Genomic DNA, 16,376 nt, shown 5'->3' with positions numbered 1-16,376 from the left:
TTCTTGATTCATATTTAATATCTCTTATTTTTCATATTTATTTTCAATATTTTGATCAAGATAATAATAATAAAATTTAATTTTCTTATGACATGTTAATTAATTGAATACATATTTATATTTTGTATCTTGTATTTTATATTTATCATAAAATTTTAAATTTAGATATAATTGTAAAAAAAATATATAAATTTTACAGCGTACATTTAAATAAATAAAACAATCCATGCGGGTTACAAACTAGTAATAATTAAAAATAAAAATTATAAGCAATAAAAAATATGACACGTGGCAGATTAGCATGGCGTGATTTTCAGTGATTGAAATTTGGAAGTAGAAGAAAAGTGTTCGCTGCAGAAAATGAAATTAGAGATGGGCACTGGTACTGCTTTGAGGAATATTATTGGCAGAAGATTTGGCCATGGTTGGAAGAGACCGTTTTCGACTGCTACTTGCGATGTTGAGAATCAACACAGCGCCAACGCCAACGCCAACACCAACGCCAAATCCATCAACCTTTACTCTGCAATCAATCAAGCCCTTCATATTGCGCTTGAAACTGATCCTCGGTTCGTTTCTTTCTAATTTCCTTATTATTTACGATTATTTACGATTCAATTCATTTTCCTTTTCCCATTTACTTCCCAGCGCATTTGTTTTTGGAGAAGATGTGAGCTTTGGTGGTGTTTTCCGTTGCACAACGGGACTCGCTGACCGATTTGGTAAATCTAGGGTTTTCAATACCCCTCTCTGTGAACAGGTTAGGTCAATGGGTGTCTATTATATTTCTGATTAGAATATAATATTGTATTGGTCTTTTTGAATAATTACTGTTTTGAGAAGATGTAGTTTCAATAATTTTCAAGCTTTAATAATCTTGTAGGGCATTGTCGGATTTGGTATTGGCCTAGCCGCAATGGTGAGTATGAGCATCGAATCAGTTGACTGCATAAGCTCAAATTTTCAACCTTTAAAACAGTTTCCCTTTCTAATCTATCTAATACAATCGCTATGTTCTTGTTTTCATCGAACAGGGAAATCGGGCCATAGCAGAAATTCAGTTTGCAGATTACATTTACCCTGCTTTTGATCAGGCAAGCGTCTTCTCTAGTTCTTTACTGTTCAAGTTCCCAATCTACACCTTTTTCTTTTCCTTTTTTTTTTTTTTTTGATTAAGCATAATTTATTCTTGTAGATTGTAAATGAAGCAGCCAAGTTTAGATACCGGAGCGGCAATCAATTTAATTGTGGAGGTATCTTTGGTCATTGATTCTAATGCTTAGCCTTTCATTCTGATTCTCTCAACCAGCACCTTTTATTTCTTTGCTTGATGACATTTCAAGCAAATTTCCAGGTTTGACAATAAGAGCCCCTTATGGCGCTGTGGGTCATGGTGGACATTACCACTCGCAATCACCTGAAGCTTTCTTTTGCCATGTTCCTGGTATCAAAGTATATTTCCACTTCCCGAGCTTCCTTTTCTTTCATTTATTATTCTCTGATGCTATCCTTTTCCTTCAAGTGCAGTAGCCCATTAGTACTTGCATGCTTAGGAAAACCATAGAAATAGCTTAATTTTGTATCTTTCAGATAATTAACTTCATGAAATCATACAGGTTATCATTGTGATGCAATCTGGGCACCATGTGCGCAAGTTGTAAATGGATTAGCAACCACAACACACAAACTTATGTTATTTCATTCTATTTTAAACTTTTCATTCTTTTAGCACTTACAGTTCATTTCCTCCTTTTCCTTCAAATGTACTATTGCCACACAGTTCTTTATCAGATAAAAAAGATATGCTCCATGTGAACATTTCCTAATTTGCCCATGGAAGAACTGAATAACTTTAGCTGACATTTTGCCGCGTACTTATTGCACTTTGAACTTGGGTATTTTTAACGGCAAGAACTATTGCATTATTTGTTCTATTGTCCTTTTCTTGTCCCTGTATGTTGGTCAAATTACTTCTTATTTAATTAAACCTTTATTGAGACATTTTGTTCAAATATATGTACACGAGGTTTTTGAAACATTTGACACTTTTTCTGGTTCCTAAACTTTCCATGCGAAATGACATCTTCTTGAAATTCATAAAGCCTTCTCCCTCTAAAAAGTGCTTCTCCTATAGGTGGTCATTCCTCGCAGCCCAATGCAAGCGAAAGGATTACTGTTGTCATGCATTCGTGATCCAAACCCTGTTGTCTTTTTTGAACCAAAGGTACTTGCTAAACGTATCTCAGATTGAAAGTTTCATTTGTACAGAATTTGTCCTTGATGATTTCTTTGACTAAAACTGTTAATGTTCCTTGGAATTCTAGTGGCTTTACCGTTTGGCAGTCGGAGAAGTGCCTGAGCATGATTATATGTTGCCTCTATCCGAAGCAGAGGTAACTGCTTCTTTCTGTTTCAATAGAAAATTCTGAATCTTAATTTAAAATCGTGAATGCAATACTTTAGGTGATTCGAAAAGGCAGTGACATCACACTAGTAGGGTGGGGAGCGCAACTCTCCATCATGGAACAAGCCTGTATTGATGCAGAAAAGGTTAGTAATTCTATTTCTTGGTTCTGTTGATCAATGACCATAGTGTGATACACAATAAGGAGCACTGATTTGATATGGTTATATGTTCAGGTTACTTTTAAAAATTTTTACCATTGAAACATTTAAATTCATTGTACTATGAGGTTTTGCAGGATGGAATTTCATGTGAACTTATAGATCTGAAAACTCTAATACCCTGGGACAAAGAAACTGTTGAAGCTTCTGTCAGAAAAACTGGAAGAGTTCTTGTGAGCATTATTTTTAGTAAGTATGAATATGTCCCATCAAATTGGTTGGCAGTTAATGTGTTCTTTTCTTCTGCATAGATTAGTCATGAAGCTCCAGTTACAGGAGGATTTGGTGCTGAGATCTCAGCTTCCATTGTTGAACGTTGCTTCTTAAGGGTAATTAATTCCATTTGCTTTCTTCTGTTTGTGGATTATTACAGTGAGCCTATTCAACTAGTTTCCTTTTTTTTTTTTTTTCTTTAGGATGGAATCCCAGGTCTTTTATAGGCACTAGCAATCTTATTTTTGCTCCTCTAATTCCTAAACACACTGCCACCACCAACCCCCTGCCATCCAAAACCAATAATATTAAAAGAAAAAACAGAAAGGAAATAAAAAAGAGGAGGTACAGCATGCTAAGTTGTCTTTCTGGTGACAAGAGTGCATGAATCGGAACAGAACTGACCAAAAGTTTCTAGAATTTGACCTTGTGGGATGGAAGTATGGAACTGACTCTAAGTTGCTACAATCTAGAAGGACTCATTAGCAGCATGGTTATGTGGAAAATAATTTGATTTAACTGACCTAGGATAACACCATGAGGTTCTCCATCCATATAAAATACTTACATTACCCAATGTAGTTGTTTTCAGGGCATCTGATTTTTGAAACAATTTTTTTTAGGAAATATCCTACTTTAAAATTACAACACATTTACATAATGTGTTTGCTGGTTTGATTGTACCCTGTTACGGAACATTTTTTGCACAGCATTTTGGTACTCGTAAATAGGTAGTTATGCTTTTTTGTGCCAAGTACCAACTTAAACTTTCTGTTGGATGCGTTTGCCATTGATGTTGAACCAACAGTTGTGCTATCTAGCAACAATAAATGCCAAAATTGGCTGTTCAATTAAAGAAGGCACGATGAGCTGGTGCTGTAGTTGGCAAAGAAAATAATGATTATTGTGCTTCCATAGGATGACATCTGACATTTATTGAAATAACTTTCAAACATTGTCAACATTCATTTCCTGCTAGGTATTTCTCGTTAGCACTATAATAAATAAAGTGAGCATGCAACAGTCATTGGCGGTTGAAATATACTGCTAAAATGGATGTTTTGGACAGGCAGGTATTGGATAAATGTTAAATGAAATGCATTTTGTTGTGCTTGTACAGTTAGAAGCTCCAGTAGCAAGAGTGTGTGGCCTTGACACCCCATTCCCTCTTGTTTTTGAACCCTTCTACATGCCAACGAAGAACAAGGTTATTTTTTCGTGGTCCTTCAATTTCAAAATTTTGGGTGAATTATCTGGCAACTTCACTAACATGTAGTCTATGGTGGTTACTCGTGTGCAGATATTGGACACCATCAAAGCAACTGTCAATTACTAGAAAAATTCCCAGATCTACATGACAATTGACGCATGTTCGTAAAGATGAAGACAAAAAAGAAATAATACTTGTATTATTGCAAATACCAATCCTTGCATCATGGGGATAGGAGCGTTGGCTTAAGGCAAGAACTGTTTCTACATCTTAACTCTTATTTTAAGTAGTAATAATAATAATAATTGCAAAGCATACCTTATTGAATTTTCTATCCAAGGTTCCTAGTTAGTTCCTATCTTTTGCTTTGATTTCTGAGTAGGCAATCACATTTCATTTGACACTATCACTGTCATTAGTCTTTCGTATTTCTTGTTTTTACATAAGGGAGAATTTAAATCTAGCCTTGAGAGCGAGAATAGATATATTTATTAGCAAGAAGTAACATCAATCATTTTAATTGAAAAAGACTGAATGAAATCTTAAAATATTAAAATGTGATACAATTTTATCTTTAGACAGTGCCATTGTAAGTTTAGATTTTTATTAAAAAAATAAAAAAACCTACTATAAATATGAGATGTACATCAAACTATCATATAAAAAACAAGATTTTCCTTAATAATTAATAATAAAAACAATTTTGGATATTAAATTCAGAAGGGACGACAAGCGCCACTGTCATCATGGTTGTAAAAATGCGACGAAGAATCAGTGGCCTTTTCAGTTTGAATCCGTCAACAACCGATAGAACTTGATTAAACAGGATTTAAATAGTTTGGTATTATTTAAATATTATTTACTTTATATTAAATATTATTTTTATTTTTTAAAATTCATCGGACCTTCATATCTCTATTTCTCTAGAGTGTTTTTTTTTTTTTTTTGTCAGTATTTCTCTAAAGTTTCATATTAATCATTTAACTTAATACATTTATTTATGAATATCGTTAAGGGAAGAGTGCCACTATGTAAGTCTTACATTCTTTTTAAATCTGTAGATCAAAATAGCTAAAATTGGAAGTAATATTTTTTATTCAAATTAATCATGAATTTAAATTTAGTTCTAATGAAAACCTATCAATAGGACAGATCGGGTTGGGTTTGGATCAAATCAATTTAGTTCAGATCATTTCGAATCTTAAAAATTTAAATTAATTTTAGATTGGGTCATTTCAGTTTAGTATTTCGAATTGATCATCGGGATTGTTTGGGTTAAGATCATTTCAAGTTTCATTTATTGATTTTTAGAATCAAATTAAATTAAATCTAAACATATTATTTCAAAAGTTCAAGTCAGATTTTCTTAGAATTTTATTAAAAACTAAAATAAAAAATAATATTTTAAAAGTAAATATAAATATTGTAATTTGTAAGCTTTAAATTGAAGTTAATATTTTTATAAATGAAAAAATATGTGATTTTATTATATTTGACAAATTTAAACACGACATGATAACGTGACGTCAAAATGATATGGGAAAAATTTTTTGGGTTTTAGAAAAATGTATTTCATGTTTAGCCATTTTGACACAAACTTTGGTACATGTATGATATAAAAAATATGTTTAATTAAAACATGCCATAGGTGTATTGTGGGAAAACATGTTAGTCACATTTAAAACGTTTTATAGGTTTTATATTTATTTTAATTTAATATTAATCTCTAAAGAATATTTTAAACTTTTAATTGTAATACAATATTACGTATTTAATATAATCATATAAAATTATTTTAAATATTTTTTATGATATGTATTTAATATAAAATTATTTTTTATATTAATAATATAAATAATTATTTTAGTATAACTGTAACTCATTATTTAATAGCTTATTATTTTAGATTTTAGTATAATTATAGCTCATTAAAATATTTTTTTTAAATTACATGATTAAAAATTAATAATATAATTATAATATAAATATAACATATTTAAACAAATTAATTGCTTGTTTTATATATTTTATTATAAATCACATGATAAGTGATGCTATATATAATTATAATAGATTATATAATTTATTCTAAACGATACATTGATATGTATGTATGTCCATGATAATTAAAAATATATAATTTATTTTAAATTATATTATAAATTATAACATATATATAAATTAAAATATACTAGTTTGATGTTAAAATATATATTAATTTGATATTTGCAATAATTTTAATAAGTTATCATTTGTGTTATATTTATTATTTTTATTTGTGTTGTATTTATTATTTTTATTAAATTAATATTTTAAAATAAAATTATACTTAATATGTCACGACATTTCGAGACCAATAAGTGTTCGTTTGCAGGATGATGGGAAATGAGAAAAGCAGGGTTTTAAAAAAGCATTTTCAACAAAAATCAAAATAAAAAATCGTCATAAATCTTTCTTAGGGTATAAATGGTTGTAAAAAAATTTTGTTCTTTTAATAAAATGTTTTAAAATGGGTTTAAAATTTTACAAAAGAATATTTTCATAGTCTACGAAAACAAAATTAGATGTAAGAGTTGATTACGCGTAAGGAAATATTAACACCCACACAGCGCCCGTTGAAAATTGTACTAATTGATTACATGTCCTATTCTAATGTTTAGAAATTATTTTTTTTCTTTTGCAAAACTTGAAATTTCTTTTCTTTTTTTTTTGAAAACAAATCAACTTTTTCTTTTGGAAATAAAACATTTTATTTTTGGATTAAGATGAAAAAGTCTTAAGTATCGAGATACCTTTTTCACTCTATATATTTAGGCCGAGCTTCAAAAGCATTTCTAACTTTAGGTTTTTCAAATTGGCCCATAAATCGACATAACACCTTGTATAAATGATAGTCATCAAGAATTCCCTTATATCCCCTTATATTTAGGTCAAATCTCGAAGACTATTTTTTACTTGAAATGTCATCTTATTTAAAAACATTTTTCTTTGAAAAAGTTTATTTATAAACTTTTTGCATGTATGCATAAACATGATAATAATATGAATGCATAATGATTTATATGAATGACAAAATATAAATGCATGACAATTTAAGAATGCATTTAATAACAAAGTGAAATGAAATGCAAATGTATGAATAGGATCAAGGGTTGGTTTTTGGGTTTTGATCGGTTTGAATTTTTAGGGTTTGAAGTAAGTTTAGGGTCTAGGTTAGGGTTTGTGGTTCGATTTAGGGTTTGGATTAGTTTGGGGTTTGGCTTAGGATTTAGGTTTAGTTTAGGGTTCAGGTTAGGGTTTAAGGTTTGGTTTAGGATTTAAGATTTGGTTTTAAGGTTTAAGGTTAGGATTTAAGTTTACGGTTTAAGGTTTAAGTTTAAGGTTTAGGGTTTAGATTTAAAATTTAAGGCTATGGTTTAGGGTTTAGTTTAGGGTTTCATGGGTGATTTAGGGTTTCGTGAGTGGTTTAGGGTTTCAAGGGTGGTTTAGTGTTTCATAGGTGGTTTGAGGTTTCATGGGTGCTAAGGTTTGATTGGTGGTTTAAGGTTTCAAGGGTGATTTAAGGTTTAGAGGGTGGTTTAGGGTTCATGAGTGGTTTAGGGTTTGAAATGTGGGGTTTCATGGGAAATGCATGTGATAAAAACAAATAACTAAAATGTCATTGGTAAAAATATTAATATTGATGCATGTGACAAATAACAAAAGTGCTATTGGTAAAAATGTAATTATTGATGCATGAAAAATACATGAGTAAGGAACAAACTAATTACAAGTCTAGGCATTTAAAACTATCTAACAAACTTAATGTGCATGTGAAAATATGATATAAATGGATCAAACACTAAAATTTTTTAAACTTTCAAGACATGTTCCACCATTTTTTTCTATTGAAATTCAAGCAAATAAACACAAAAATCACCAAACAACCTACTAAACTAGCATTTTATTCATGAAAAATTTAATCTAACACATTAAAAACTTGAAGAATCATGCAAGAACACAAGCAAGCAAGGATGAAAGAACCAACATTTAGCCACGAACAAGCTTGGAGGCTTCAACCAAGCATGGGAATGGCTTGGCCGAACCTCCCTAAGCCCTCCCACAACCATGTTGTCATTCCATTCAACTCAAACATGCATCAACCATCAAGGTATTCATCATATAGAAACATTTTAATCATAAGAGGAATTTCATCAAACATGTTACAAAATAAAATAATAAGGAAACCATAAAAACAAAAACATTAGCCAAACACCAAACACATATCATTAGCTAATCAAAATTCATGCAAAATACAAGAAAAATAATCATCTAATCACCATAAACATTATTTAGAAGCAACAAAATCATCAAATGGAATCAAAAGGAGGTTCGGTCATGGTGGATCCATGCTTGTCTGAACCTCTAAATGGTCGTAATGGTGGATTTGTTTTTTGTTTTTTGTTTTTTGTTTTTTGTGATCTTTTGTCTCAAATCAATCTATGGATTAGTTGATTGAGTTTTTAGATCAATTTAAAAGCTAAAAACAACCCAAAAAAGTAAATTTTCTCAAGAAGAAACAAAAAAAAAAATTGATATGAAAATGCAATGAAAAATCTATGAAATTAAAGAAAGGAAACTACAAATTATACCTCTAAGAAAGCTCTCCAACTTTTTCTATTTTTTTATTTTCTCCATTAATTTTTTTTTCAAATCCTAGCTTTTTCTTCTCTTGCAAATGTTCTCCTAGCTCTTTTCATGAAAAGAACAAAATATCTACCCTCCAATGTATACAAGCCTTTGGATTAAAAATTCAGCTAATGGTTACAAATTCTACCTTGTTATCTTGGGAAGGGGCCACCTTTAACCATTGGATCTAGCCCCGTAAGACCATCCTATGGTTGAGAATGCTTACTACCATAGATTGGATTCTTAATATTGTTAGAACTAAGTGAAAAGACCATTTTACCCCTATTAGAAAGTTTTTGGTTTCTAGGCCATTTTTTTGGAAAACGATGCTTCCTTATTCATTTTCATGATTCAAAAGCACCAACAATCATGAAGTAATATGAAATTAAGATATAAAATCTTTTGTGAAAATCTGACCTCATGAGGGTCAAATTACAAAAGTACCCTTAAAAGGCATTTTAGTAATTTCACACCTTCTAAGGTGCTGCCATGGTTTTTAATACAATAGAAATCATCAAATAATTTAAAAACAAGATTTGAAATGTTTTACGAAAAATTGAAAGTGAAAAGGTCAAATTACAAAATACCTATAAAGGGTATTTTAGTGATTTCATACCTTTTGAGGTACGATTAAGGTTTTCAATATTTCAAAAATCATCAAATAATATTAAATCATGATCTAGAGTTTTTCATGACATTCTGATATTAGAAAGGTCAATTTATGAAAATGCCCTTAAGGATATTTTAGTAATTTCACACTTTTCAAGATGTGATAAAAGTTTTTAATTCTCAAAAATCATTAAAAATATTTAATTATGATCTGAAGTTTTTTAAAATCCAACTTCAAAAATGTCAGATTACGAAAATATACCTAAAAGGTATTTTGGTAATTTTACCTTTCTCAAAGTGCAATTAGGTTTTTTAATGCTTTAAAATCAAAAATTTTAATTTCAAGTCATATTGATTCCAATTGGTTGTGAATTTTGAAAGTTAACCTGAATTATATCCATTTTAACCAATTTTGACCAAGTTTGACCTTGGGACGTTTGAGTCAAATTGGTTCAAATTTTGATTTTAAAAACTTGTCAAAATTAAAGAAATATTGGATGTAAACCGAGTAGGATTTTAAGAACTTTACAAATGATTGAATTTTGTCTAGACAGATTACTTATCTATAGTTACCCTTCTTTGAATACCTCTAAGAATAAAAAATAATGCTAAGATCAAAGATACTGATATTGTTTGAAACCAAGGGCTGAAAGGGTGTTGCTTGTGTGCTATTTGTTTGTTTTTGTGTTGGAGGTTTTTGTTTTTTTTTTTTGTTTTTTTTGCTTTCAAAGATTTTTGAAAATAAATCTAAATGAAAACTTTGATACTACCATTGAAGAATAAGATGAATTTGGATATCACCACCGAAGAGACCTCTGATATCATTATTGAGTAGAAATGACTTTGGATATCACCACCGAGAGGAATGCAAATTCAAATATGGATACTCAAATATCACCATAGAATAAATGTAAATGACTTCAGATTTCACCATCAAAGAGTACTCGGATATCACTATTGAGTAAACACAAATGACTTCAAATATTACCATCGAAGAGAATACAGATGACTTTGGATATCACAATTGAAGAATACTCAAATATCACCACCAAGTAAATGCAAATGACTTTGGATATTACTATTGAAAAAACTTAATTATCACCATCAAGAAAATTTTAAAAAGCTCAGATATTACCACCAAAATATTTAAAGCTATTCAGACATAAATATTCGGATATCATCATCAAGTAATTTTGAAAATTTTTTAAAATATCATCACCAAGAGAGTTTTAATGAAAGGTTGAATTTCACCACCAAGAAAATTTTAATGAAATTCAAACTTGAATGCTCGAATATCACCATTGAGTGGTGCATATAAAAATTTTGTTAAAAGACTTCAATAATGCTCGAATGTCACCACCGAAAAATATGACAAAGAGTCAAATATTATTATTAAGATTTAAAATTTGGATTTTGAACACTCAAATATCACCGTCAAGATTTGAAAACTTAGACTTTGAAGACTCGGATATCACCACTGAGATTTGAATGAAATATGGAGTTTTTGAATATTCACCATTGAGAAGTTTTAGCAAAATCCATATGCTATCACCAAAACATAAAGAAAACTCGGATATCACCACTGAGAAGTTTTTTAATCCACATATCATTGTAAAGCATGCAAAAAACTTGGATTATCACCATCAAGAAAAATGAATCATAGAAAAACATGTAGAAAAAAACTTAAATATCACCACCAAGGGAATTGAATAATAAAAAAAAGGTATTATCACCAGAAAACCTTGACACATTTTTTTCTTTTTTCTTAAAAACTTCCTTCTTTACTCTTCTACAACTGAAAGTGTTCTTGATTTCTTTTTTTTTTAATATTTACCAAATTTGACAAATGCAATGATGACACAAATGCCAATTCTTAACAAATTATACGAATGCAAATACAAGAATCCATGAGGGAATTTTTTCATGATGCATATACACAATGCAAATGCTAGTGACTTTTCCATGTTGCGGATGCCAATGTTCTTTCCATGCATATGACCCTACAATGATCCAGATGCAAATTTCTTTTTATGACAAATGTACCTAAAAAGATGCATGATAAATCTACTAGCAAATTTATTTTCCATGATGCAAATGCCTTTCATGAATGCAAATACCAATGTTCATACATGACATGAATGCCCCAAAGATTTAAATGTAAGTTTGAAAAATCAATTTCTTTCGAGTACTCTCTACAATTACAGAACTTGATTTTACAAATGCCAATACCTATGCAAATGCTAGAACTTCATGATTTTTATGCCCCAAAATGAATGACAACACCAATAATATTCCTTTTATTCAAAAGAAAATTCTTTCTTAATTATGCTTACCTTCTATTTCCTATCCAATTAAATCTTCAATTTTTTCCCAAAATGATCTCAACTCATCATTTTCTTATTCTTTCACCTATTCCATCTTATCTCTTTACTAGTTTCCATCAGGCTCTTTGATTTTTTTTTTTTTTCATTTTCAACATGCTTTCCTTTTTATTTTTAGTTTCAAATATACAATATGCAACATAGAACATGCATTTTGGACTCAATTACAAAAACAAAAATAATTACATTTTTCTTTCTTGAATCCAAACTAGTCTAAAGATTCCACAATTCATTCATTTTTTTGCCAAACACGATTTCCTTATTTTACACAAAACTGTATTATTGGTTATTCGAAATTTTTTCCAAAATGATCAATAAAATTTATCCCACATAATTAAATTCTTTAATTAAAGAGAATAAAATATATGAATAAATGTGACTTTAGGAATCTCTTGGGAATTGGCGTTCTATATTAGAAGTGAAAAAGGTGATAATTTTCCTTTCAAAGGATTGGAGGGTTCATCATTTAAAAGGTTTTAGTTTATTTAACAAGACGACAGTCGTTGCCGTTGTTGCCAGCTATACCAAGTCTTATGTCACCAATGTCATGGTTATCGGCCCTGGCCAGACAATCAACATTCTGCTGACCATCGATCAGTTGGTTGGGTCGTATTACATGGCTGCAAAACCATATGCAAGCACAACTGGTGTACAGTGAATTCCACAACATGCACATTATTTTTATTCATTTTTTTCCTTTTACAGCACACATTTTCTAACAATTTTCATTTTTTTTTTTGAAGGTTTTCATCAATATTTCACTTTAGTTAAAGTATGTCAATACCTTTTTATGATTTACTTTTATCTTTCAACTTTATTGTTTCAATATTTAGTAGTATTTTGATCAATATCACAATTTAATAAAGGTGTGTCATTCCACTTTTAATAATTCCACAACATGCATATTATTTTTTATTAAATTCTTTCTTAAGATATTTCAATACTTTTTACTTAAGGTATTTCAATACTTTTTTTTATAATTTAATTTTCTCTTCCATTTACTCAATTCTTCATTCTTCTTTTTTTTTTTTTTATACCATTTCTTAAGATATATTAAAATTTAATAAAAAGTAATCATTGCATTTTTTATAATTTAATTTACTTTTTTTTTATATTTTTAGCTCGAGAAAAATATGTAATCTTTGTATGGACTCTATAAATATAAAATATATATATATATATATATATATAAATTCACAATCTTTGGTGATGCATTGTATGAAAGTCTCATTTTTGTATGTTTTTTATTTGATCTTATGACATCATTTTTCTTGAAAAGTGTATATGAATTATCAACAGCCGAAACTTAGTTTCTCTTTACAATCTTGAGAGGAATTGAAAAAGATAAACATGCAAAAAGAAAATGAAGAAATGTTAGCAACATAATCACCCTGAGAGCAACCACTCCAAGAATAACAAAAGAGTCTCTAAAATAAAGAAGAACAGTTGAATTAATAATAAAGGATGTACATGATCAAAAAGTTTTTTCCTTATTTGATGTTGTTGCTGTAATGGTAATATTAGTAATTATTTTGTGTCTTTTTCTTCATAACTTAAAATATATATTTTCTCAATTTAAAATCACACACATTTATTGAATTAAATTTAAACAAATCTATCTTATCTATCACTTATGATTTATAACAACCTCTCATTTCTAATTTAAAATTGTAAACAATTATCTTTTTCACATTAAAGAAGTTTTAGCATTTTTGAGGTACCTTCTATTTTTAATTTGCAATAAATCAACATTTTAAAGATAGTATATCAATTTACAATTGTTAAGTTTCTAATTTAGTATATCCTTTAGCTAGGTTGTAATTGATGGCATCTCTTTATTGCTTTCTTTAATCAGATTGAATATCTTATTTAGATTTTTTTCTGGATCGATTCTAAACTTGTGGATATTCCTAATAAAGTGCTATTAAATTAATAAGTCATGAATCATATTATTTTTTATTCTTTTTAGACAAATAAAAATTTTTTAAATTTTTATTTAACATGTTTATGTTATTTTTATATTAAATGAAAATTAACCAGTGAAATTGTAAAAAAAATAGTAATTATTATTATTATTATTATTATTATTAAATTCTTTTAATTTTTTAATTCAAAATTGGTAATAATTCAAACCCTATAAATAAAAACAACGAACATGTTGTAACCTAACTATTATATGTATTTTATATATACTTTAAAAATATAAATTAAATAATATTAATTTATGTATCTATAAATATTTAAATAAATAAAATTAATTTATGCATTGCACGAGGTACAAACTAGTATAATATTATATTATAATATACATAAAAATATGATAAGATTTGCTTACGTGGACACTTATGTGGACAATCTATATTATTGACACGTAAGATAATCCTAAATAACTTTATTCAATCAATTATTCAATTTGTAAAAATTTTAAAGTTTCAAAATTTGCCTTTTATCCAAGTATTTCAAAGTATATTAGTTTTATCTTAATTTAAACATGAAAAAATATATCTCATACCTCACTCTTACCATATACATGAAATACAAAATTCAAATAGTTTTTAAAGTTTAAATTTATAAATCTTAGGAATCATAAAAAATTATATACTGTCTAAATCAATATTTACATAAATTTAAATAAATAAAGTTTGTAGTTGAATCACTATTATTTACCAAATTTTTTGTCTTTATTTTTTTTATGATTTAAAATAAAAGAAAAAGATATTTTATCTCAATTTAAAAATTATATTAATCTCTTTTATCTTAATTTAAAATTAAATTTGGACAAACTATATTTTTAAAATTTTAAATTTTTTTTATAAATTAAATAATTATAAAAATATATTTATGATTTCTTTTTACAATCAATATTTTCTTCTTTATAAAAGATAAAACAATCAGATTTTTGTAATAAAAATTTGGCTTAATAAAATTTCAAAACCAAACATGAAAAAATCTTTCATGATATATCATATGTGTAAATCTTAATTTTCATATTAAAATAATATATACTTTTAAGAGCACATGTACTTGTAAACAAGAGATTGATTTTCTCATTAAAATTTATAGGTTGTTTTTCTTTAATAATTCAAAGCTTTCATAATATATATTTAGATTCTTTCGTAATAATTTTATATATAGATGATTTTTGTAATTTTAAATTTCAAATTATAAATGATTATGAATATTTTTATTTATATATAATATAAAAATTAATATAAATTAAAACTTTAAATTATAAAAAATATAATAAAAAATTCCATGGGGTAAAAAAATCTAGTTTATCATATTTAGGAATTGAATATGAAAATGTAATTTAAAGTTTATATGTTATACATATAGGGAGTTTTGAGATAAATTTTATCAAATTTAAATACAAATAAAATGGTTATAATTTTTTACTAAGTCAATTTTTTAAAAATTTTAAATGTTTTTAAAATTAAATAATTAATTGAAGAGAGATCTATGTGACATATCTTATTGGGTATTTATTTATTCTCTAATTAAATCTCTCTCACATATATATATATATATATGATTTAAGGTAACTTAATTTTGTAATAATTGAAAAAAATAAAAATTTAAATCCAAAATGACTCGAATTTTTTTGAACTTAATTCCGTCCAACGTCGGCTTCTAACTAATCAAAGGAAGTTAGCCGGAAAGAAGAAAGAAATAGACCCTGGTTATGAGTTGGGCTGATGGGCATTGGGCTTACAGAGTCAAAGCCCAATTAAAGAAGGTGTTAGGGTTTTCGTTTGTGAGTGCTCTCTCGCTCTCTCTATATATTTTCAAGATTAGAGCCACAACTTCCCAACCTGCTCTGCTTTTCGCTTCTGCTAAAGAAGAAAAAACCTTGGAATGAGAAAATAAAATTTTTCCTATTTGATTTTTGTTTTAAAGGAAGGCCTAGTAATTGCAATTCTTTGATCTTTGTACTGAATGGATCAAAGGATCTATCATTAGGCCAAAGTGACGGCTTTTGTATGCGCAGCCTTCCTCTGCGTATACTCTCCCTTTAGCTCCGATTATCTTTTGTTTTTTAATAGGGGTTTTCGGTGACAAGGTAGATACATTATTTTCTTTTTTTTTTTATTTTTTAAACTAGATATAGAGATGAGAAGTGACGTGATGGAATATGATGAAATCAATCAGACGGATTCCCATTGATTCCAATGTGATAACATTACCAGCTACTTCTGATTCTTTCTCATGATCTTCTTTCTCTCTTTTTTTTTTTAATTTTTAAGAAATTATTATTTAAAATTTTTTTATTTTGTTAAGAAATTATTATTGTGATTAATCGAAGAATTTGAGGCCTGTGATGTTAGAAAATATTTGCTACTCTTGATGGGGGTTATCTCTTAAACCACCATCTGATGATTTTTGTCCACCAAGATCTCTGAGGCTTCTTTACTTTTCTCATATTCATGAATTTTTTTTAACTGAAGTCAAACTGAATTTGATTCTAAGTATAATGACTAATAATTAACGACAAAAGAAATCAAGTATTTTGGATTCTGAATTCTTTAAAAAAATATTTCTGTTTTTATTTTTTACTATTTAATAACAAATTTCGTTTTCTTTTTTTTTTCTAAATTTTATGAAAATTAATAAAAATTGTTTTTAAAATGAAAACAAAGGTTCTGGCAAAAAGAAAAACTGAAAGGAATGGA

General features: G+C 28.0%; 1 protein-coding gene and 2 non-coding genes across 4 annotated transcripts; all 3 read left to right on the top strand.

Moving 5' to 3' along the window:
• Positions 1–342: 342 nt before the first annotated feature.
• On the top strand, positions 343–4,375 carry LOC111286735 (2-oxoisovalerate dehydrogenase subunit beta 1, mitochondrial). Of its 2 annotated transcripts, none has more exons than XR_002689871.2 (13): positions 343–569; positions 649–760; positions 884–919; positions 1,035–1,094; positions 1,196–1,253; positions 1,355–1,452; positions 2,135–2,224; positions 2,325–2,393; positions 2,464–2,550; positions 2,703–2,798; positions 2,882–2,954; positions 3,959–4,045; positions 4,139–4,375. XR_002689871.2 is itself a non-coding variant. In XM_022876905.2 (13 exons), the coding sequence occupies exons 1-13, from the start codon at positions 361–363 to the stop codon at positions 4,172–4,174; spliced, it is 1,116 nt and encodes a 371-aa protein (XP_022732640.2). In that variant the 5' UTR covers positions 353–360; the 3' UTR covers positions 4,175–4,375. The 2 variants fall into 2 exon arrangements, 1 of the variants encoding a protein (XP_022732640.2); XM_022876905.2 differs by having other exon boundaries at positions 353–569; positions 2,877–2,954.
• Positions 4,376–15,832: 11,457 nt separating this feature from the next.
• On the top strand, positions 15,833–15,908 carry LOC149518448 (small nucleolar RNA R12). The gene has a single exon (XR_016343365.1). It is a non-coding gene; the product is annotated as a small nucleolar RNA R12 (small nucleolar RNA).
• Positions 15,909–16,016: 108 nt separating this feature from the next.
• On the top strand, positions 16,017–16,110 carry LOC149518447 (small nucleolar RNA SNORD24). The gene has a single exon (XR_016343375.1). It is a non-coding gene; the product is annotated as a small nucleolar RNA SNORD24 (small nucleolar RNA).
• Positions 16,111–16,376: the final 266 nt, after the last annotated feature.

The sequence above is a fragment of the Durio zibethinus genome, chromosome 6 (assembly GCF_047325235.1).
Source record: "Durio zibethinus cultivar Kanyao isolate XHJ-2024 chromosome 6, ASM4732523v1, whole genome shotgun sequence".
NCBI lineage: Eukaryota > Viridiplantae > Streptophyta > Magnoliopsida > Malvales > Malvaceae > Durio > Durio zibethinus.
The sequence above is the reverse complement of the archived record's forward strand: the minus strand, read 5'-3'. Positions and strand labels throughout refer to the sequence as shown.

Excerpts from the sequence above, each read along its gene's own strand:
- LOC111286735 (XM_022876905.2), top strand. The coding sequence starts at position 361 with ATGAAATTAGAGATGGGCACTGGTACTGCTTTGAGGAATATTATTGGC. Across the intron at positions 1,095-1,195 it reads TTTACCCTGCTTTTGATCAG|ATTGTAAATGAAGCAGCCAA; the intron begins GCAAGCGTCTTC and ends TTATTCTTGTAG. Across the intron at positions 2,394-2,463 it reads TGCCTCTATCCGAAGCAGAG|GTGATTCGAAAAGGCAGTGA; the intron begins GTAACTGCTTCT and ends GCAATACTTTAG.